Below are 23,515 nucleotides of genomic sequence, written 5' to 3'. Positions count from 1 at the left end.
GGTATACAGTGTAAAACACCTATTGATGCATCATATTTTAGCACCTTATGGTGTAATTGTCCCATAAATGTTATTTGTTGTATACCGGTATTAGTAGTAACAACCATTTTTATCCTTTAATTACACACCAAAAGTTACAAATGACGGTTTAACTATTCTCATTTTTAATCCTTTTTATTGTAAAAAATCTTATTCAAATTACAATTGCATCATTAGTATTACAATTTTATATGCAATACCTATATATGTACCATCACAGAAATCATTCTGTACACATGCGCCGGAAGACCCCCATTCCAGCATCTCCCTAACCCTGTTAGGATCGTAGGAAGTCTACCCTCTACACTTTCCAAGCTGCAACGGACAGGAAAAACCCTTAGCCCACTAACCCCTATACCTACAATCAAACACTGAACAAGTTTGAAAGATTAAGATAAAGGGCGGTATTCAATGAGCCTGATTCGCCATGTTTTTATGGCGAATTTGTGCTGTTTGGCGAATTTCTGACTAAAACGGTGAATCACCCTATTCAATGACCACATGGCGAATACATTTGAAGGTTTTTTTCACCATGATTCACCGAGTAGCAATCGCTATCTTTTTATGGTGAAGTGGAATGTGAACTTTTAAAATAAAGTGTTTTGCTTTTTACATTTGGTGTCAAAAAAATCAGGAATTTTATTCTGAGGAGGGGCATGCTATTTTTATTCATGTGCTGTAAGCACATGAATATATATTTAATAAAAAAAAAAATATATATTTTTTTTTCACACAGCAGCCAGCAGGGGGCGCCGGAGCCGAGCCGCTCATTACATATTCATATATTCACTGCACCCGATCGTTACGATCGGGTATAGTGAATATACGTCCCCTGCTGGCACCCCCGGGGGGCAGCCTGTGCTACCTGGCACCCGGGGAGCCCACCTACCCCCCACAAAGTTCTGGGGCAGGCAGAGAGACTTCCATCTCTCTGCCAGGCACCGTCCTCAGGCTCCCTGCGGCAATCGCCGCAGGAGCTCATATTCGCCAGTAGGGGCAGCGAGCCCCTGACACGTTGAATACCGGAGCCCGCCGGCTCCGGAACGTGGCGAATGTGCAGCGAATCCTAAAAAGGATTCGCTGCACCTCGCAGGTATTCTCATTGAATATCGCCCAATGAGTTTACTTTCAAACTGACAGTGTGGAAGCTCAATATCGTTCACTCTGTAGATCTGGGGAGTTTAAGGGAAATAGTTAACTATACCGTTAGCTGCCTTTTCTCTGAGGAAGAATATGGAACTATTCCTCCAAAATGCATATTAGTACATCCCTGTTCATTAAGAATTTAAGCGTACATTCGAGACGCTTTTCAACCACATGGACATTCTTCACCTTCAAGCGCAATTAAAATCTTTCCATATGGCAACAATGATACCATGGCTTAAATCAGGACAATCATTTTTGGAGCAAATGACACCTTATCATCTTATAGCTTATATAGTAGCTATAATGAATACATTCCTTTGCATAGAAAGTCACCAGAATACTCTGTAGGAGATGCATAATAAAATGCACTTCATAGGATGTCATTTAAAGACAGGAAAGAAAATGAGGGGGCAAGGGAAAAAAGTCGTTTTCACGCACAAATGGTTTCAAATCCAGTGCGTATATAACAAAAATCGGGTGAAAAGTGTAAAATGTGTGTCTAACCTCCAATTCCAGGACCGCGCATCAGATCTGAGTCTGAGATCACCAGTGCTGCACTAAAGCTGGGCATACATCAAGGCGATTTGGTCCGATTTCGGCCGATTGCGACCAATCGGCCCGTTAAATCGGACCAAATCGACTCTCCCTGACATGTAGTCGGGTCCGATGCGCGGTCCCGTGCGCATCGGACCCGACTAGGTGGTCGGACCGGCTGGCCGTCCGACCACCCGTTCTGGGACGGGCGCTAAGCAGTGACGCATGCGATCCATCACAACGGATCGCATGTGTCCCTGCTGCTGGAAGGTCCCGGCGGCTTGCAGTCCATCGGGTGTCCGTACAATGCTGCGAAACGTCGCGGGCAGTGTATGGGCACCTTAAGGATTTGTGACCCCGTAGTCCTTGCTGAGATCGCATATGATACATAGTATGCAAAAGGAGCACATACGATGTATCGTAGGGAATCCTACCACCCATGAACCCGGCGGCTTCCTGGCAGGCAGTTGGCAGTGTACTGCATGTGAGGGAGGCATGCAATACCTTGTAGAGTTCTTGTTTTGTATTGGTTTGTAGAATTTTGACACAATCCATCTGCTACAGCATGCCGCTGGGTACTTGTTTCCTAGCACGGCGCCACCGATTTTGATTGTATTGATCGGGTCGGAAAAATCGCGTTGATCGCATCGCATGCCAACCAAATCGCATGCGATGCGACCGACCCGATTGTTACGTTGGAATCAATGTAAAATGGTCCCTGAGACCCGATTTTACATTGATTTCAATGTAAAAAGCCCCAAAACTCCCCATTTCAATAGCAAACCCCCCATATGGTTGAAATGGCCCCCCATTGTTAATGCCACCCCACTATTGACGCCAACCCGAAGCGTGGCGGTACGCGTCCTCCGACCTTTTCATACCCCCACTATCCACGTGGGCGTGGAGTTGATGTTATATAGTGTGGCGAGCGCAGCGAGCCCCGCGAGGGGATGCGCATAACTTCACAGGTATACGCATGCGCTCGCCACGCTTCGGGCACTATATAAAATCAACTCCACACCGACGTGGATAGTGAGGGTATGAAAAGGTCGGAGGACGCATACCGCCGCCGCTCGCCATGCTTCAGGTTGGCGTCAATAGTGGGGTGGTGTTAACCATACTTTCTAACCCTATACAATGAGAAGTTGGCCATATTGGCCCATTTCCCATTGTTCCCTATGTAAAATCGGGTTGATCAACCAGATTTTAACTTTAAAAAGTAATTTAACATTATTCTCTATGGGAAAAATCGGGATGATCGCGTCAGTCGCGTCGCTGCCGATTATAATGGCCCGCGATGGACCCGATCAACGCGATTTACTTCTTTATGGGTACATGAAGTATTAAGCGAGGTAGTAGGCTGAACTGGTTATCACCTTGGTAATAGGCTAGTTTTCACTATTTGCCAATTGACAGGGCTAACAAGAATTTGGCATGCCGCAGAACACCACACTGTAAGGGTTCTGTTGCCACTCGCAGTTGTCCAAGGCACCAGTGAAGAGAATACAACTGAGACATTGTGAACCATGCACTGAGCAACTTCAAATTAACAAATATCAGAAGGGGGTTATGGATTTATACACGGACCGTGTTTTGTGCAGGCTGCTCCTTGTCCGCTCGTTCTTGCACGTCGTCTTTTTGCTCAGCAGGCTGAGCAGTATCCACAGGCTTCCCCAGTGTCTTCTCTGCTTCCTTGAGATCAGTGAGTGTGACACCCTAAACAGACAACAAAATATTTAAGGAGCTACCTAGAAGAAACATGGACTCCGGATTCAACAACTTAGAGTTCTAAGGGATCGTTGTTAGGAACAACATCCTACCTGAGTCGATCTCCTTGACTGCCTCATAAGTCGTGAGCGAGCTTTTCTCTGAGACTCTGATTCTTCGTCACGAACTGGCGTCTGATAGGACCTATTTACAGTAGCATTAGCAAAGTAAATACCAATATAAAGTTTGTCTATTTCAGGGTTAATAAGTTCACATTATCTCACCACGATGATGCTGAATGATTAGTCAACCATTAAATTCCCACAAGATGTATTAAATGGAGTAAGCATATCAATTTTCTACCACACCCTCACAGAATGAACCAGCATGCATTACAGTCAGTTCATTTTCTAAATAACGGTCAAAAAATTATCCATGAACCAATAGTTAAATTCTACTTTAAACAGATGTCAGGACTTTAAACACCAGGGAAGGTGAAAATACAGCCTGAGGCATAAGAGCCAGGCTACTGCACATAAATGACCACAAAAACAAAACCACGCTGGAGAAATTAACTGTTCCTTTTATCTAGTAAAACATCTTTAACATGCAAAGCTAATATTTACTATAATAGCAGAACAGACTTTGCCAATATAGTACCCAAAAAAAGCATATATTTCACAAAAGCTAAAAATCAGTCCCGTAGTGCTAGCTTGTCCAACCAGGAGGGCAGATGTGTCCCCCCATGATGAAAGTGGGTGAGCACAACATTGTTTGAAAGAAGAAGTCTTATTTGCTTATTAGATCTATGCACCCATTACGCCGTCAGTATTAAATTGCGAGCCTGTGATCTAGACTCACAGATTCTTAATAAACAAGCATCCAAGGGAAAAAATAAATATATTGTACAATTTTTATTATCCCTTTGAGTGGTAATGTTGCAGAGACGTGCAAAATATCTGCTAAAAAGTCCGTAGTCAAGGAATATGAATCACTTTAGTTATTGCCAATAAATGATCTCAAGTCAATTAATTGAAGTTTAGTTAAATATCGCGCATATTAGCAGATATTTTGCACATCTCTCACAGAAACATTGGCACTCAGAGTTACATAGAGCAAAGCTGGAAATTGTATATAGAAGGCCAAGTAGACAAATGTGTCATCGGGTGGATAGTACAGATTATAGATTTATTGGACAAACACTACAGATAAAAGACCCTTAAATCTACAGTACAGTATCCTACTTAGCTTGTGTTCAGGACAACTGACCTAATACTGCAGGAGGAGGTTGGGGGAGAAGTAGGTGGGCATGCAGGTGAGAGGTGTCTTACCTTCGCTTATCTTTGGGGTCAGGACTGGAGCTTGTGGTGGAAGACGAAGTGGAGGAGGTGGCAGTCATGCTGGACGTGTTTGTGTGCAATTGTGTGGTGGGAACCATATCAAGTCTCATCTGTAGTCCACCTTCTATGTCTCTATTGAGATGAGCGAAGTAGACATTGTATTTTTTTTTTCTTAAAAAGGGATTGTTAGAATACCCCATTATTTGAGACTTTACAATCCATTTTCAGAAATGAACATGAATTTAGAGGTTAGTACAGCTTGAAAATAGAAATGGTTTGTGAGTAAATTTGAGAAATCCTACAAACAAATAAGGCTGGAAATAAAAAGTGGAGTGCTCTGTGGGTTCACACATATGAAGAAGAGACTGGCAACCGCTAACACTCACTCTGTCTTAGTATCTTCCGGAGGATCCACCTCTGACAGGCTTGAAATCCTTCTGCTTGGAATTGGCAGAACACGAGCCAAACATGGCTCCTTATTCTAAGGGAGAGGAAGAAGAAATAAATAAAGTCAGTGTATTAAAAACTGTCCCCAGAATCTGAACACAAACCTCTATAATAGACAAAAAAGCCATTTAGAAGGCATACCAAAAAATTACAATATTTCATGGAAATCATGCTAGACTCAGTATTGTCATCTCACACAATATTTAAAGAGATTGTACTGTCTACTTTAGCCTCATAATGAGCATGGTGTTTAGTTTTCTTGTGTGAAACTCAAAATGAGTGTATAACATAAGAAAAATGATTTGAAAGAGAAGATTTTGCAGTCCCAAAAATCCTCAATATATCAATCAACTGGCCAAACTGAACATGTTACAATACATTCTGAAGTATTGTAAAGTTTCAGCATGTATCAAAGTATAAAAATACCTCTCGATAATAAAAAGAATGTCTATAATTTGCAGTTGTTGAATAAGCAATAGTGTCTGAATAGATTGAACAACATAATTTAGTGTACCACTTATCAATAGCATGTAAAAATATAAGCCGTTAATTTATTTAAAAAAATAATATTACAAAGCAATAAGAGGAATTTCTCCAAATCCACAGGGAACATGTAGGCTACTTACACAAGGGATAGAGTGGTGGACAGATAGGAGTCAGAACTTTAACTGTTTTACACTGGATGGCTCCTCCCCCTCTATCCCCTCCAGACCTCAGTCTTAGAAAACTGTGTCCAAGAGTCAAAGAGAACAGGGAATCTATAGGCACACACACAGCCACCCAATCAGGCTGGGCGACACAGCACTGGGAGGGCGTGCAGTGTCCCCTCTGAAATCGAATTACTGGTAGGTACCAAATTCCTCTTTCCTCCTTCGTCCACCAGCGGACACTGCAGGCTGCTTACAATGGGGATGTCCCAAAGATAACCCAGTGGGAAGGAAAGTGCTGGGAGCCCTGCAACACTGTGCATCCATACTTAGAAGCCGATGCACCAAAAGCATGGGTCTTCAAACTGTGGCCCTCCAGATGTTGTGAAAGTACAAATCCCAGCATGTCTTGCCAGTTTTGCTATAAGGGAGTGTTAAAACTGTGGCAAGGCATGCTGGGATTTGTAGTTTCACAACATCTGGAGGGCCACAGTTTGAAGACCCATGACCAAAAGTATCAGACCTGTAAAATTTTGTAAAAGGTATTGTGACCCTTCCAAGTAGTGCCCCTGCACACTTGTGGCAAGGACACTCCCTTAGCAACAACCCAAGACAAGCTAACCGACCAGGTTGAATGGGCTGAAATCATCTTTGAGAAGAAGCTTGATAAGCACCATTAATGGTAAGACAAATCCACCTAGTCAGAGGTTATTTTGTGGCCGCCAACCTCAATTGGCTGCATTATAGAGTATGAAAAGCGATTTTCTCACTGACTGTGCGCTCTACATAGATTCATAGGGCATGAACCACATCCATTAAAACCTAAACCTGCGAGGACTGGAACCACAATAGGCTGGTTTATATGAAAGGACGAGACGACTTTTGGAAAATAACCTGGGTGGATGCGTAACTCTGCCCTATCAGCATGGAACACTAGGTAAGGAGACTGGCATGACTGAGATCGGACACACATCTTGCCTATGCCATTGCTATTAAGAGCACCGTCTTCCAAGTTAAGAAATGCAAGTTAACGACATCTTAAAATTCAGAAGTGTCTGATTTGAGGAAAGAGTACCAGAGTCAAATCTAACGATTCTGAAGGTGTGTTACATAACATTCTGCCCAGTGAAGAATCGGCCGAACCTCTCACACGGCTCCTCGATTTCGAGTGCCTCATTGGCGATTGATATACACAACTGCTGTTGGGTTGTCCGATTGCATTTTGATTGCCTTGCCTCTGAGCAAATGGTCTGCTTGCAGCAGAGCAAGACAAATTGCCCATAACTCTATGACATTGATGGAGAGCAGACGCGTCTGCTGGCGGCGGCAATTCCCATTTGAGTCTATCCTCAGGGGAAAACGGGTATAAGATCTTAAACCGCCTGGCAAGCTAATCCTTTGTATCTGGTGTTTTCCAAGCCATTAACAGTGACCGTTCTAGTTCAGGAGAACTAGGAAAACAAATGGCCTGCCTGTGGCATTTTCCAAAAAAAGAAACCTGCTTTGGAGGCTCCACCTCTACCATGTTAAGGGTTGATCTAACTGTTTTAAGTGCATCAACACCCTGAAATGGCTCTTCCTGTTTAAGTTCCGCTACCTCTACTGGCGGCGGTTCCATGTCAGTCAGCATGAAATGTATGCTCCTCATGGAGGGAATCTGCATCGACAGAGCCTTAACTAAGGCAGTTACCCATGCAGGCTCTGTGACCAATGAGGCAATCTGAGCATGTAAAAACTCCCTGTCCCTGTGTGACGCTGCCAGCTCCACGGCCAGATCCAACATAACTGAGTTAAAGACTTCCCCAGCAGTAGAATTACTTGGGGCAGGAGCTGAAGGGACATTAGCAGCCTTATAGCAGGACTAGCACAATGTAACTCCCTTCACAGGTTGTGACTAGATAAATCTATACAGAGATTTACATAGCATATACAGTACACACAGCAGGCACATAGAGATATAGGGAGCAACTGACCCCAAATTGAAAACCCACAAATTAAGTAACACTCCACCCACAAAGGAACAACTTACAGGACCCATTATAAGGGGAAGGCAGTGCTGAGAGAGCAGGCAGCTGGGATCCTAGAACAAGCAGGAGTCTCTAGGGAGGCAGCAGTGTGGGTAAAACGGCATTTCTTAGTAAGGAACGCCCCACCAGGAGAGGCAGCCTGCCGGGACCTAGCTCCGCCTATGCAAAGGAGCCCGCACGCGCCAAACACTATGTATTCACAGTGCATGCTGAGGAACGTGCACTCACTTGTGCCGGGAGCTGTCCCCATGTTCCTATGGAACTGTAAGCAGCCTTGCGCTGCCCTGCCCCCTTACAGGCCAGTGTGTCACTGTCCAGTAAGCCACACGGTGCTATGTGCCCTTTCCTCCATCCAGCGCCCCAGTGTTTCTGGCGGTATGCCTCAGGACCCCTGGCAAGGCAACTGCGTCAGGTCCCCGATGAGTGCATCGGACGCCGGATCAAAGGAGACGCACTGCTTGCGGTGGTAAACTGGTCCCAGGCCAACCAGTGTAAAAGATTTAAAGTGCCTACTCCTATCTGTCCACCACTCTATCCCCATTGTTAGAAGCCTGCAGTGTCCCTTGGTCGATGAAGTAGAAATTAACATATTTCTTCCTAAAATCTGGGTAAAAATAAATTACAGGAAAAAGGAGGGAGAGATGAAAAATCTGTTTCATTAGAGCATCCTGGGTAGATTGGAAAGGGAAAGGAAAAAATGTAGAAAGAAGCAGGAAATAGTGGGGAGAGGAATAGGAAAGGGCCCTTTCAAATGTCCTAAATTCAGCAACCAAGAATTTCAACCCAGGTTAAAAGAAGGTTTAATCCCAGGTTGGACCCAGGTTGCAGTGCAAGCAGTATGAATGTGTAATCTGGGTGCAGTGCCCTGGGTCCTGTTCACACTATGGAGGTGGTAGCACATGAAGACCGCATCAGTTCCAAGCGCTGCCTCCTCCACTGCCCCCTGATGGCGCACCGCTGCTCCACCATGGACTGATGTCAGCAACCCGGCGAATGGCGGGTTATTGTGGGAAGTTGAACCTTGCAAATGCCTGGTCGCTCTCATGACGTGCCCATGTCCAAATCCTGGGTGTGGCCCACCATTTTCAATATGAAAGGGGTAATATAGAGTGTATGGGCCAATAAATTCCTAAAATATGAATGAATATATGAAGTTTTTTTTTTTGTAGGAGTTGACCAAAAATACATCCGCACTGGCCTACTTAACCAGTCATCAATCTGTACATTGAGTTATTGTAGGAGGCAGTCCTGTGAATGCATACACTCAAAAATATTGATTTATACTACAAAAAGGCTGCCTCCACTCTGTACGCAACAGGTACTCTGGTGATGGGAAAAGTAGGGAAAGGACAGAGCACTTCTGTGAATAAGGGTACAATAACAGTCCATCAACTACAGCAACACAAATAGGTTTACCAATCTAAATATGCTGTCACACAGGTAACTACTAATACCACTACACTAATATCAACAACTAATACTAGCTATCTGTATAGCCCCTACCACTGGTTCTTGCTGACTGCAAAAGGGTCTGCTTACTGCAGCGGAATTGCTGCTCACTGCGGCTCCAGCTACATTTCTCTTCCACTTCTCCATAATTGCCCAAATGTCTGGTTTCAGAGATGGCTAAATAGAGAACTGTGTAATCAATTCCAACCAACACATCCAATAAAAGACAATCAATATAGGTTTCTAAAGTATTTGACACATTAGGGACCTTATTCTGGTCCGTTCGCATGTCCATGTACATTCGCCTGGGGTCGATGTTTTTGATTTGCACATGTGCATTTCTGCGCATGTTCTGGGTGAATGCGGCCACGGCGAATGGAGGGCGCGCATATGGAAACGCCCAGTGTTTCAAGGGCATTCCCATGCGAACGTTGGGCGTTCTCATGCTAATGGGCCAATGACGCGGGTTTCCTCCGAATGTGCAAGCAGATCTAAGGTTGCTCTGAGCAACAGTAGACATGCGTGCATGTTCCACATCATTCAATGGTCGGCGACCATCGAATGATGTGGGTGTTACCCCGCAGGCTGCGAATGGATGTGTACAGATAGGGCAGGTCCCATCCTTGCCGCCAGGCCGCCATGGCGGAGGTTCTGGCGCTCCGAAATTCTTCTTGCGCCGGCGTGCGCCAAGGGGCGTGGGTTCACGCCATGCAATACAATCCGCCACCACTGGGTGGCTAATGCTCCATCAAGCTAGAGTCGGAGTGCTATACTGCAATGTGCCAATGGAAACCCGCCATTCGCCGTACGGAGCGCGCTTACAGTATGAGACGCTCGTGCGTGATGAGCTGCTCATAGGAAATGAGACGCTCGTGCAAATGAGTCGCTCGTGAACATCGAAGCGCGCAAAAGGGCCGTGTACTGTAGTGTCATGATCCTACAGTATACATGCATTTACCTTCACGTTCACGTAGCCGATGCTGAATATTTTGAACTGTTGGTACTGTGCATAATGTGTATGTCAATCGCCTCCTCCCTTTCCAGGGGAGGAGGGGGTTGACTTGACCTTAAATACAGTACAGCACACTACTGCGCTAATTCTTTAAAGGACCGTCTCAGACGCTGTCGGGACTCGGGTTTCGCCAATGGGTTTCGCTGTATGCAGCTGAGGTCAACCGCCTCCTCCCCTCCCCCCAGGGGAGGAGGGGGTTGAATTGACCTGAAATACTGTACATTCCAGGACATTACACTACACCACAGGTCTTCAACCTGTGGCCCTCCAGATGTTGTGCAACTACATGTCCCAGCATGCCCTGACAGTTTTGGCATGCTCTTATAGGAAAAAATGTGGCAATGCATGTTGGAACATGTAGTTTCACAACATCTGGAGGGCCACAGGTTGAAGACCCATGCACTACACCATCTCCTGCAGCGGTAATCCACGGGTTTTCAAAAGTGACATCTGGTGGATGATCACTGGTATTGCACTCATCCGGAGACGCCACGGCGAATCGCCAAGCATTTAAAATGTATTGCGATGGCGGGCGCCATGGCGAGCTGGCGAAACTCTCGCCATAGGTAGCCAAGATGGGACCTGCCCCATCTGTATGTAAAACATGCATTCGCAACCAGTGCGAATGTACGCACCCTGCAAATGGTGGGCCAGCGTGCCACCATTCGCAAGGTGCGTACATTCGCACTGGCTGCGAATGGATGTTTTACATCAAGGTTCACTTGCAAGGATGCAAATTCCCATCCGAGCAAATCAACCAGAATACCCCAATATGTTCATGTTTGCCTTCAAGGCATTTTTCCAATTTTATAAATAAACAGAAGGTGTGTACTTGTTGTTGCATCCTTTCCTCCAATTTCCGTGTAGGCCATGTTTTGTAGAAGGATCATGGGTACTTTAATATATATAAAAAAATACCCAGCTGCTTTAACTTCCCCTCTATACCCTAATGCTAGCCACAAATCAGTATTTAACTTACACCTAATTAGGAAGAGTAATACATTAGAAGAAAATACTGTCTTAACTTATCAACCGATACAGAAACTGTAAACCTCGAAAATACAATTATACAAAGCAAAACAAGTATTACACAAAACCACAAGTGAGGTCATACAATGCCCTTCGTGTAAATCAAAGAAAAGTATTCAACAGTAAGAACAGCAATCCTGTTCTCTATTCCTTCCAACGGGGAGGGCGGAATGGAAGACCAAGCAGCTGCAACTCTAATTGCCCATCTTCTGCAACAGAATGATCTGCTGCTCTGTAGGCCTGGAGAATGACAGAGGTGACCTAGCAGATACTGGTCCATAAATACTTTAGAGCCGTGAATATAACTAACTGCTCCCCTTCTCTTGGCAAAGTTTGCACCTCAGGAACTGATGCAAATTTCATTTAAAAAAATAAATACTGAAAGGGCAGACACTTTAATATTCAAAGAATGAAAACCATTATTCAAGATATCCAGAAGGAAAGACCATAAACAAGCCACCTTCAATTTAAATAAAAAATAAAAACAAGTAATGTAAACAATTTTCCAGACTCTGATAATTACTTGAGGACACTGCATGAGAAAATCTAGAAGAGACTGCCAAGGTGGTTCCTTCAGCATGGACAGTGAAGCTGCATACAAAGCCATCCTTGTCCAATTCAAAAGCTACAAAGATTATTTTTTTTTGTAACACGTTGATAGAGAAAGGAAGATATATCTCAGATTGAATACCAAAGCATCTATGAGATGCACCATGGGGATCTTAGACTTGGCCCAAAATTTCTGGTGGACATTTAGATAAGATGACCTGTCTATCCAAGGGTGAACCCATCAGTCCACAACTGAGGACAGACCTCTGGGTGCAGAGACCTGGGATGTAGACTACTGGAATGGCAAGAATATTCTTCTCTGCCAATGCAGAATGTGAGTACTCTCTCATATAAAGGTCAGTTGAATGAGAAGGGGCCAATTTGCCATTGTAACTGCTTGGCTGTGCCACAAAAGCCAATTTTTTTTTTTTGCACGCAGCCATATCTGGATACCACGGTAAACCTCATGCAAAAATATTATTGCTACCCACTTTTTCTGAGAATTCCAAGAGAGAGAGACTAAGGGCGGTATTCAATGAGCCAGAATCGCCAAGTTTTATGGCGATTCTGTGTTTTTTTCATGTGTGCCGGCGATTTTATGAGCTGTATAAGCGAATCACCCTATTCAATGACCTATAATCGCCGTTGAGGACCGGTGAATGAAGCACCAATCGCCAAATGTAATTCTCTAAAAATCGCCGTTTTTAGTCTATAGGATTTTGCATGGGGAATCGACGGTAGTCGAGGGGAATCGCCAAAAGTGTATTCAATGTGAAGTTGGCGATTCCTTTTTCTTGTTACATATCGCCGTTCCTCACCGAGTGTCCCTCGTCATTTTTTTCTGGTGAACTTTGATAGGAACATGTCAAATAATTGGTTTTAAGTGTTCTATTTAACTGTGCAAGTGTAATGTATTATTATTTGCTGCCCTTGTGTGATGTGATGGTCGTAGAAGTGCTATACAAATATATATTTAATTTTTTGAGGTATTTTTTTTTTCTCCCACAAAGCACTGTTCTTACCCATGGTGCACCTCACTTACCCATGATTCTCCTCCCCACCTCACTCCTTCGTTTGCCCTTTGTGCAGATTACCCCGATTTTGGCGTCTGCTGTATTGGAATGCGTTTATTCAGGGTAATTTGCATTTCTATTGCATTTCACTGCTTTTTTTTAAACACTGACGACATTACTGACGCTGCTTTGGGAAACGCAGGGTTGGCTGAGAATCGCCGTTAGGGCCGGCGATTCTCAGCCACGTTGAATAGGGTGACTCGGCGACTCCCCACGAATCCCCATGCATGGCGATTGACAGCAAAAAACCGGCGATTGGCAGGCGAATGAAAAAACAGAATCGCTGTGACAAACGATTCATCTCATTGAATACCGCCCAAAGAACTTTCTCCTGCAGCATTTGGACCAAATGCAATGAGAGTCCAAGGGAAAATCAGTCCCTGGAACACAGATTTCAGTAGGTAAAGACTTCATCCATGTTCCGCAAGGAAATCTATGTTCTCCCTGACCCATGAATATAATAGTTAATCCCATTGGATTTACCTTTATCAACAGACCGCCTTGGTATGGGATAATCTTTATCCCCTTGGTTCTGAGCCCAATGCAATTATTGACATAAGTTTTGTGAATACACATGGAACTGGGGACAAGCCAAAAGAAAGGGTTTTACATTGAAAGTGCGGAGCTATGATGGCAAATCTTTGAAGACTCTGGTTTCCCTACCATATTAGAAGTAATTCTCTGTGCTTTTTAGAAACACCATGTATTCCCCTTAACCATACGGTTTAACAGTGATCTTTTACTTTTAACCAAATCACTAAAATGGACAGTCTACTGTTTTAAGTTTAGAATGGGCCTGAAATCAATCTGGTTATTGCACCAAAAGAGGTTGGAATAAGTTCTTTGTGAATGGATAGACATCATAACAGAAAAATTCATGCAAGTGCTGGCTCCACTTTGCAGGCAACCAATAAACTGGTGAGGGAAGGTAGGGAGCGGAGCTTCTGGTATTAGGGGTAGAACAGTTCACAACATCAACTACAGCACACAGATTTATTATTCTAAAAGCCGGCTTCATTTTCAATATGTTGCCACACATACAACTACTAAAACTACTACACTATAATACTAGCTATTCATATAGCCCCTACCACTGCAGAGCTTCCTTCCTGCTGACTGCAAAAGGGTCTGCTTAATGCAGCGGTACTGCTGCTCACTGCGGCTCCAGCTACTTGCCTCTTCCAGTTCTCCATTATTGCCCAAATGTCTGGTTTTGGAGACGGCTAAATGGAGAACAACTGTGTAATCAATACTGTCCAATACATCAGAAAAGGACACTGCATTTATGACGACTTACAATAAAAGCATTTAAACCATCTAGAATCTAGCTTCAAAGGTATTTTTTGTTTTGTAGTATAGAGCAAAAATGTTATCCGCTATCGTTCAGTATGTACGCAGTGTGGACGAGAATGACGAACAATATTTTCATAAAATTAGATGACCACTGGCAAATCAGACAATATATCATTATCTTCATCGCTTGTTAAATCTTTCAATGTGTATGCACTATATTGTTGGGGCTCAAGGGAAATAGTCAACGATAAAATGAACTTGGCATAGTGCGCACCCAGCATTAGGAATTCTGTAGTAGGGTTATACAGAGCTGTTGCAAATTGAAAGGAGGTATATACAGATGTAGGCTGCCCTGTTGCGTCAGGCATGGCCATAGCAATGGATGTAGTGATTGCCAGTTGTAGCATGCTATGATGGGTATGCCCATGCATACAAAACAAACCCCTCTCTCTATATTTATATAATATCTATCTACAATATTCATATATTCACGTCATTACAGAGCTATGTTTAAACAATGAAGCCGAGTGATTAGGAATTTTATTCATAACATTTTTATCATTAATATGTTCTGTAAATTGTTATACAATTGTTTTACAATTCCTTCAGTCTGTAAATACCTCTTTAGTCCCATTACATGTCTTGGCATTACTGATGTGAGAAGATCTCACTAAAAGGACTGAGCATGTTCTTTGTTTATGGTCATTCCAAAACACATCCTTACTGGAAATGGCCACTGCAAGCAGCGATAGGAGGATTATTTTCAAGTCATGTACCTACCACTCCATTTAGGGAAATTATTCATTTAAGCGCCGCAAAACAAAGTGCAAAGGTCCGTTTTGCCATGGGGCACTGCCCACCAGAGCTTACATACCATCGGATTTTTAATACTCGATAACCTCATACCATCTTATAGCAAACATCTTGTTGCCTTTACAAAATACCAAAATGGACAACCATCCTCTACAAAAACTACAAAATCGTTTTAGGAGAACTCCAAAAGACAAGATTCCTTCCCCCCCTCCTGTTTTCAGGAAACAAAATGAAATGAACGAACTGCTCACCCTCTCTTGGGTGTCCAAACGAGGGCTGGAAGCAGAACGCTTGATTCCAGGCTCTTTGACGCTATTGTCCTCTATTTTGGCATCTTGTAAAGCCCCGAAGCTGCCAGTTTTCCGTAAGCCTGCTCTCAAGTTGAAGAGGGAAAGCTGACATTTTTCTGTGATGCTGCTGGGTGCCCCAGTGAACTACAGACATGGAAAAGGGCATGTAATGTACCGGGGTTTCTGCTGGATAGATCCGACTCTGCAATCACTTATGACACATATGTAAAAAACTGGCCCACAGGATGAAGTACATGATCAAAGGGGATAATGCACTGGATATTTAAGTCCACCATTGCCGCCCCCCGGTGCTTCCTAATCTATGAGCATTCTTTAACACTATAAAATAAATAGGAAAGTGATAAATGCATTGCTTTAAAAAAAGAAAGCAATTTTAAAATCAGGCACTGGTATTCATGCATGTTCCCAGTTCATATGCGCAAAGGAACCGTAAGTGAGGAGCAGAGGAAGTGATCAAAACCAAGATGTAAAAACCTAGAGCGACCCATTAAGATGACAGAAGTATTTTATTGGTACCACAAAGTAAATTTACCAGACAAAACATCCGTGCACTACAGAAGGTGCACAGAACAGATGTGAGAGGTAGTGACAGAAACTGAAATGTACAGATGCAATAAGACTGCTATAACACACAAACGGCACTCATACACACAAGTCTGCTGTATGGGGCAGCTGGAACATATAGTACTACTTCAAGAAAACACATTTAAAATGCAAACTGTTCTTAATGAAGGAGCATTCTGTAACATTATAAAACGTTGCAAAATAGTTTCTAGTGCTGTATATGCAAGGCAAAATTATGCAGATATACCTTATATTGTTTTAACATGCCAATTACGATTATATATGTCAATGCAAAATATGCTTAATCGCAGAATGTTCCCTCACCTAAAAAAAGCTTGCATCTTAATTTTACAAATAAAAGGGAGAATTTCACATTAAAAAAAAAAAAAATCAATGTTCAAACTGAAAAGAGGTAGATTGCAAAAAGTGACTTGGCGTAAATGCAAACAAAAATAAACCAAAATGTTTCCAATAAGGACGTGTAATGCTATAAACCGCTGCAACTCGGACTAACTACAAGCTTAAAACAGATGGTTCACTCCAGTCACTGTACTATTCAGATTAGGCTGCCGGAACCCATAATATTGTTCTACAACATTGGATTACGACTGGGTGTGCTGTGGCAGTTTCTGTGCAAACTGCAAAATAAAAGTTTGCACCTCTGAAGGGTATCCGGTCCCTGGGTCAACAAAGATTAAATAGACCGTGAGTAGGTCAACACCTAAAAATGGTCAGCACAAGCTAAATGTCGGCATGAACGACACCGAAAGGATCAACATTCTTTTTGTTTACCAACTTGGTTCATACTTTACCATCCAAGTAGGCATAGAGTTAGATTATATAGAGTTAATGCTAACCATACCCAAAGCATGACGAGCAAACTTATACGGTGCCCATGTCTAGAGACACAAATACGTGAAAAACTCAGGTCAACCTTTTCAGAAATAAGAATGAAGCCTCCTTGAAGAGTCTTTTCTTCTGCGTTGTGCAGCATACAATAAGGATATCTGTAAGCTTGACACATTTATGGTGTGCAGACTTTATACCTTTAGACATTTGCGTTACAGATTCAACCAAAACCAAACAGGCCAATCCGTTATCAACGATTATAATTATACTCCCCTTACGCCCACAATGCCCCTATGTTGATTTTATAATGTCTAAGCATCTTATGACTTTTTTTGTGATCATTATTATTATATTAAAAATATAAACTGCTATAATTTAAATTTTCACTTCCTTATCTTGATCATCACCTTGTGCCAACCTTTTGTTACTGTCAGCCTAGAGTATGTCAACCATTTTTAGGTGTCAACCATTAGCGGTCGACCTAGACATTACCTATCATCTATACCTGTGTTTCTCAACCTCGGTCCTCATGTTTTCCAGGTGTCCACACGGAATCACAGGTGAAATAATTAGCTCCACCTGTGATCTTTTAAAATAAATGTGTCAGTGAATAATGAGCGCACCTGCCGGGTGACCTGGTAAACGTGGCACTGTTTGGGGGGGGGGGGGGGGGGGGGGGGGGACAGAGGTTGAGAACCACTGATCTATAGTAAAGGATGGCAGGTCCATTAACTTTCCGTTACATGCAATTACAAACTATACTATGGCAGCAGTTGGGATTTTAATTGTTTTATCGAAGAGTAAAATAGAGGAAAGAAATGCTTGGGGGCAGGGGAGGGGGATAAAAGAATCAATACGAAAACACAAAATGAAAAACACACTGGCAAACACTACAAACAAGACAAATGATGCTCACCGCAGCCTTTTGGCCTCTCTGGGGCACCAGAACGATGCCGGTTTTGCGCAAGCTCTGACGCCACATGGAGGGACCTACTGGTCCAGCAAGGGGCAAGATGGGAGTGACAAAGGTGAGAAGGGGCTGGCGGGATGGAAAGACACACACACACAAGCAGGCGCAAATACACAATCGCACACAAAAAAAGGAAGCAAGTAGGATAGCAGGGGAAATGGAAAGGAAAATCAATAGAGAGATGAGAAATCAGCAAAAGTATAACAAAAAAAGCCAGTCATCTCAGATAGAAGGAACAAGGTCACAGGAGGAGGAATAATGAGAAGTGGTTAGAGACAGAAAGGGAAAGACAAAGACAGAAAAGAGATCGGTCCAGAACTAGCAATTGTATCCAGGGATATATATAACAGACAATAGTGTCACTTCAAATTGCCATAAGCATGTCACCTTTACACTAAATCTTCCTCCGACTGCCCAATAAACAGAAGAACAAAAACATACATCTCAGGTGTGTTCCCAACAATGTAACAAATTGTAGATCTCCAGAAATAAATTAGCTATAGACCTTTGCCTGCTGCTGGTAATGGCCTAGACGGCTCTACAAAACAATTCTCAAAAGTTGTGGATTTAGATCAATAGCCGCTTGCCTCAGCCATAGCGATGCATGCTTGGAGAATTGAAAGGGGGGTGGGAGGAGATTTGGGGGTTTGCAATGTTCCATTTGCAGTCAGCAGGCAACTTTGTTTCATTCACTGAGCGTTTTAAAGTGCACCCATCACCTACACACAGTGAAGACAGTCGTGCTGAGGCCCCAAGAAATATTTGTGTCAGTAGAAAAACGACCAACTTACTAGAGACTACGAAGCACTAGGAGTAGGCAGACAATATTATAATGCACATGCCACTAGTTATTTATCCAGCATCTGGAATCTAGATTTAGAATACTGTATGTAGGTAGAAGATGCACTTTAAGGATGGAAATCGGATATTGCAAGCAGCTTAAACCCATCAATAACATAATGTCATACACATGAAAAGCCTGACATGAAAGCAATGACAGGGGCTACATTTTAGCTTATGATTTGGTGGATTTCAAAATAAATTACAGGTGTACAAGAATTAGCATTAACGAATAGAAAAAAAAAATTCTATCCAAAACAATCATTTATAAAACATTACAGAATAAAACAAGTCATAGGTCATAAAAATTCAAGACCACAAATCCCCTTTAAACACATTAGAAAAGCCAGTTATTTGGAACACAATATGTTATAATGTAATATTCGGCAAGATACAGCAACATAGGAGGTATATTCAGTGCGGGCGGAGAAGGTTTGTACGGCGAGGATTGCATTTTTTGGTGAGGAAAAGCCATTCTCGCCATATTCAATGTTTTGCAAAAATCCTTGCCATCAGAGGTCGGCGAGGATTCCCTTAAACATCGAGGTTCTCCGCAAATACAGTGAGCCCATTGCATTTTGTGACGATCCCCAGAGTTTCACTGGCCGCACTCGCCATTTCCACCTTGCCTCAGGGAACAGGCGAGGTGGAAACGACGAGTGAAGGGGAGGCCGTTGAATACTCTGATGGTGGGCATTGCTTCCCATATAGCTCGCCGCCCGCATTGCATATACCCCATAATGTGCTGTAGGATCAAAAGGAAGTTCTAAAAATATGCCAAAAGCAAACATGACAAAAAACACAAATACTACCAAAACGAACGTTCTATTTTACTACACCAAAATACCACATAATATAAAAACAAGGTCATACCTTCTGATCACTGGCAGTGGGGCTCAAAGTGCTGTTCTGTGGTTCCGTTATTAGTCCGTTCTCATTTACTTGCACAGTCAATTTAACATCTAAAACCAAACAAAAAAGGGGGAAAATGGATTGAAACATGGCTACTTCTAAAGCTGCGTAATATCCATAGATGTAGGGTGCATGTATAGAGAACCTGACTGATCAAAAGCCTATAAGAAGCGTACCTTTCTGTAAGTGGGTCTCAACTGTGTCTTCATACTTCTAGCCTCAAAACATCAAGCTTAGTGCAAATGAGCCACCAGGTCCCATGCAAGTCTTTAGTTGCAATATGATGCAACTAGGATATGCCACAAGACTGATTAATTTCATATCCAACACTATCTATATGCAAATGTAAATGTGAACAAAGCAAAATGGGACTTGGCATTGAGAAAAACAGCAGCTGCTGCTTCATAGCATATTGTACACAGATTAACAGACTCAGTTGCACACACAATAAATCAGTACACAGTTTCCTAGCTTGTCCTAGGTGAATTTTCAGTACAAAAAAAAAACAGCGATGCTAGCAGAGAGTGACGGTACCAAAACACTTTGGAGGGGGTTTTGGCATGACTGCACCAATAATGTATGTGAGTTGACAGAGTACTTCGTAAAAACCAGGATGTACTGGAACATACTGGAACTATAAGCCTTCAACCTGTTTTTATATAGCACACATCCCAGTGCCTGAAACATTTAAAACAACTGGTTGTAGTAATAATAATAATAATAATAATAATGATATTTGTATAATGAGTTAACTGCTGTGCAGATGAAAAGTCACTGGGGGAAAGACAAAGTAGTTAAATACATGGGTATGCTCTAATTGACTATTTAAAAAAAATGTTTGGTGCCTTCCATATAATAAATATTTAACAGTATGTGAATATTCAAAAACATGTAAGGAAAGGATAAACCGGCAATTGCCTTGATGCAGTTTTATATTGCCTTTTTTTTTCTTAACACAGCTAATATTCCATATAAATTATAAATATGTACAGAACACTGGAACATTTGTATTCCTGTAAAAGAAACATGCATCAATGCAGCCAGCAGATGGCAGTATTAAGTAACTCTACATTAATGTGAAGGTCACAAAAGTTTATCTAACTTTGATTATTCACATCACACAAAAATCATTACCTGAGCTCTAAATTCTCAGTGCAAGGGGAGTAACCAATTAGTGCACTGTTCCCCAATTTGGTTGAATTTATATTTGACCTAATCAAATAAAGTACCGATTTCGGAAAAATTATCACATCAGGGAAAAAAAGGGGGCGATTTCTAGCAGATCCACGTGTTTATTCGTGCCAATTGAAAAATTTCTGCCGCTGCAGTTTCGACTTTTTTAGAAACGGGAAAACACATTGTCAGAAAAACCATCCAAAGTAGCAGGGTACGAAGACTAATCAACATTGCGGTCTATACTGAAGACTGACAATGCTGCTAAACTCATGTCACACACACACATACGCACAATATAATGATCTATTACATACATATACAACAACTTTTACCCACATTGTTAAGTCTACTGCACAGACACCAACTTTGATTAAATCTTTTGTTCATGTTACCTTTACACTAACAATGGTGCAAATATTCTGCAATTGAAAGTGTAATTTACTACAGATGAACAGATACACTACAAAGCCTACAACATGGCGCACCACTGTATCTAACACTCTGGTGCGATACCGAGGGGACAAAGATTAGTAGGGACACATTTGTATGTGTACAAAGGCCTTGCAGTACACGGGTACCTGCCACAAGACAATCCCCATATATGAAGCATAACCACAACTATCGTGGTCTCTCCAAAAATGTGTACAACCTTCAATTTTAGCTAAAAGTACCACATGGAGTACTGTATACCAAGGACCAGTAAACAGTGCCTGCCTTACATAAAGAATCAGGATTTCCCTTACTAAAGTCTTGAAGCAGATATAAGCAGATATAAACCAAGCTCCATTAAAAAAAAAAAAAAAATAATAAACTCTTGTACACAACACTTAATAACATATGTATCCTGAAAGCTGTTTAAGGAGACCGTTCCGGTATGGTAATCGGTTGGCTGCCACATACTGACTATACAACCTGGGGGTCAGAGGAGTCCACGATCTCCATCAGTGAAGAATGAGCAAGGGACTTTAACATTTTTTTTTTTTTAAAGGCCAAGTTTGCCTGTTAACTGTGAAAACGTGGATCTCCATATAGGGAGGAGTACAGAGGACTTGCCATAGTGAGGAATGAACAAACTATATTATGCAGCAACATACTTTTATATTGGTTAAGCAACCAGCTGCAATTGTGTTATATTAATAATGGTACTTGTGTAGTTTGGCGGCGCCCATCGCATCGCATACGATGGTATGCGATGCGACGCGATATCGCGCGATATTGTACAATGCCATACAATTTTAAAATTGTATGACATTGTATATGCCATACAATGCGATGCGATTAAACATTGTATAAGCACCCTAATGGGTGCTTACAATGTTAAATGCACCCCCCCACTATAAACGTGAACCCGAAGCGTGGCGAGCGCAGCGAGCCCGCGAGGGGCGGCGGTAAGCGTCCTCCGACCTTTTCATACCCCCACTATCCACGTCGGCATGGAGTTGAGAATAGAAAGTGTGGCGAGCGCAGCGAGCCCGAAGCGTGGCGAGCGGACGCGGATACCTGTGAAGGCCGCGAGGGGACTCCGATACCTGTGAAGGTATCCGCGTCCCCTCGTGGGGCTCACTGCGCTCGCCACGCTCACCGCTGCCCCTCGCGGGCTCGCCACGCTTCGGGTTCACGTTTATAGTGGGGGGGTGGCGTGGGTGTGCATTTAACATTGTAAGCACCCATTACGGTGCTTAAAGGCACCCTTTAGGGTGCTTATACAATCTTTCATCGTATAGGGGGCAAAAATCGCGTCGCATCGCATGCCATCGGGTGCATGGCATGCGATGCGATTAAAACATTACACGATGGAAATCGGGGGCGCCGCCAAACTACACAAGTACCTTAAGAATAAATAACTTTCAAGTACTGTGAATGTGTGCCTAGAATGCTTCTACCATACCAGCCTTATATGTGATATTAGCACGGAAACCTATATAAAGTATTTATATAGTATTCTATAGATGAAGTAAGAGCGCTGTCATTTTATCAAGAACCTTTACATATGTAGAACTAGAAAAAAGCTCTCTGCAGTAGGTCAGGAATATCTAGTCACCAGAGATACCCACCATTAATTCTCCAAGCATTGCCTTAACCATACAATATAGCCACTCTATCATTGCAGGAGGTGGAACATATCCCATGGTTTTAGCCCAACTGAAAACATGACATTTGCATCCCCTTACCGTTGGTCGTTTCAGATTCTTCTTCAGAGCTGAAAGAGCTCTCCTCATCCCCAACGGTTATTGTTCCTAAGGTTTTCCTCTCTTTTGATTGGTCCTGCACAGATATTTTTTCTTTGCTGCTCATTCGACACACAGAACTCCTGCAAATAAAGGCCAACAAATTCTAATTCAGCCGGTAAGTTTAATTTAATTATCAAGGTTTTGTTATACTTCGAACATTGAAGCACTTGCATACATCTGCCAGGATTCAAAGCACACTCCCATATTGTGGAATGTAGCAGGTTTAGCTGTACAGACTGTACAGCTCCATCCATTATCTTAATAACTCCTCATAATAGCAGTACAGCTGGAAGAAGGAAAAAAAAGCAACTGGAAAAAAAATATATGTATATTTTACAGGCCACGGTAGTGGTTCCCGAAGATCTTTCAGAACCGCAGCATACCGTTCAACCAACATGCTCTGTAGAAAAAAAAATGCTAGAACACAAGAAAAAAAAAAAGCAGTCGTGTGCGTGGTGCACCTTAATTTAATATAATTTAACTTATTTAATTAAACTGCTAAATATTAAAGCACTAGTGATCCAGAAATGAAAGGGAATTTGTGTACTTAAAATGAG

At 42.5% G+C, this 23,515-nt stretch overlaps 1 protein-coding gene across 4 annotated transcripts in view; it reads right to left on the bottom strand.

The window, feature by feature from the left end:
* PPP1R12C (protein phosphatase 1 regulatory subunit 12C) overlaps window positions 1-23,515 on the bottom strand; it is a 99,253-nt gene that overhangs the window by 13,892 nt on the left and 61,846 nt on the right. Inside the window, exons 8-14 of one of the 4 annotated variants that reach the window (XM_083162658.1) lie at window positions 22,899-23,038; window positions 19,513-19,601; window positions 15,357-15,539; window positions 5,153-5,247; window positions 4,758-4,898; window positions 3,540-3,630; window positions 3,307-3,435 (exon numbers count right to left, since the gene is read on the bottom strand). In XM_083162658.1, the coding sequence (XP_083018784.1) occupies window positions 3,307-3,435; window positions 3,540-3,630; window positions 4,758-4,898; window positions 5,153-5,247; window positions 15,357-15,539; window positions 19,513-19,601; window positions 22,899-23,038 (868 nt within the window). The remainder of the gene's footprint in view (window positions 1-3,306; window positions 3,436-3,539; window positions 3,631-4,757; window positions 4,899-5,152; window positions 5,248-15,356; window positions 15,540-19,512; window positions 19,602-22,898; window positions 23,039-23,515) is intronic. The other 3 variants (XM_083162659.1, XM_083162660.1, XM_083162661.1) reach the window with 3 other exon arrangements.

The sequence above is a fragment of the Crinia signifera genome, chromosome 19, assembly GCF_055691185.1.
Source record: "Crinia signifera chromosome 19, ASM5569118v1, whole genome shotgun sequence".
Classification (NCBI taxonomy): Eukaryota; Metazoa; Chordata; class Amphibia; order Anura; family Myobatrachidae; genus Crinia; species Crinia signifera.
The sequence above is the reverse complement of the archived record's forward strand: the minus strand, read 5'-3'. Positions and strand labels throughout refer to the sequence as shown.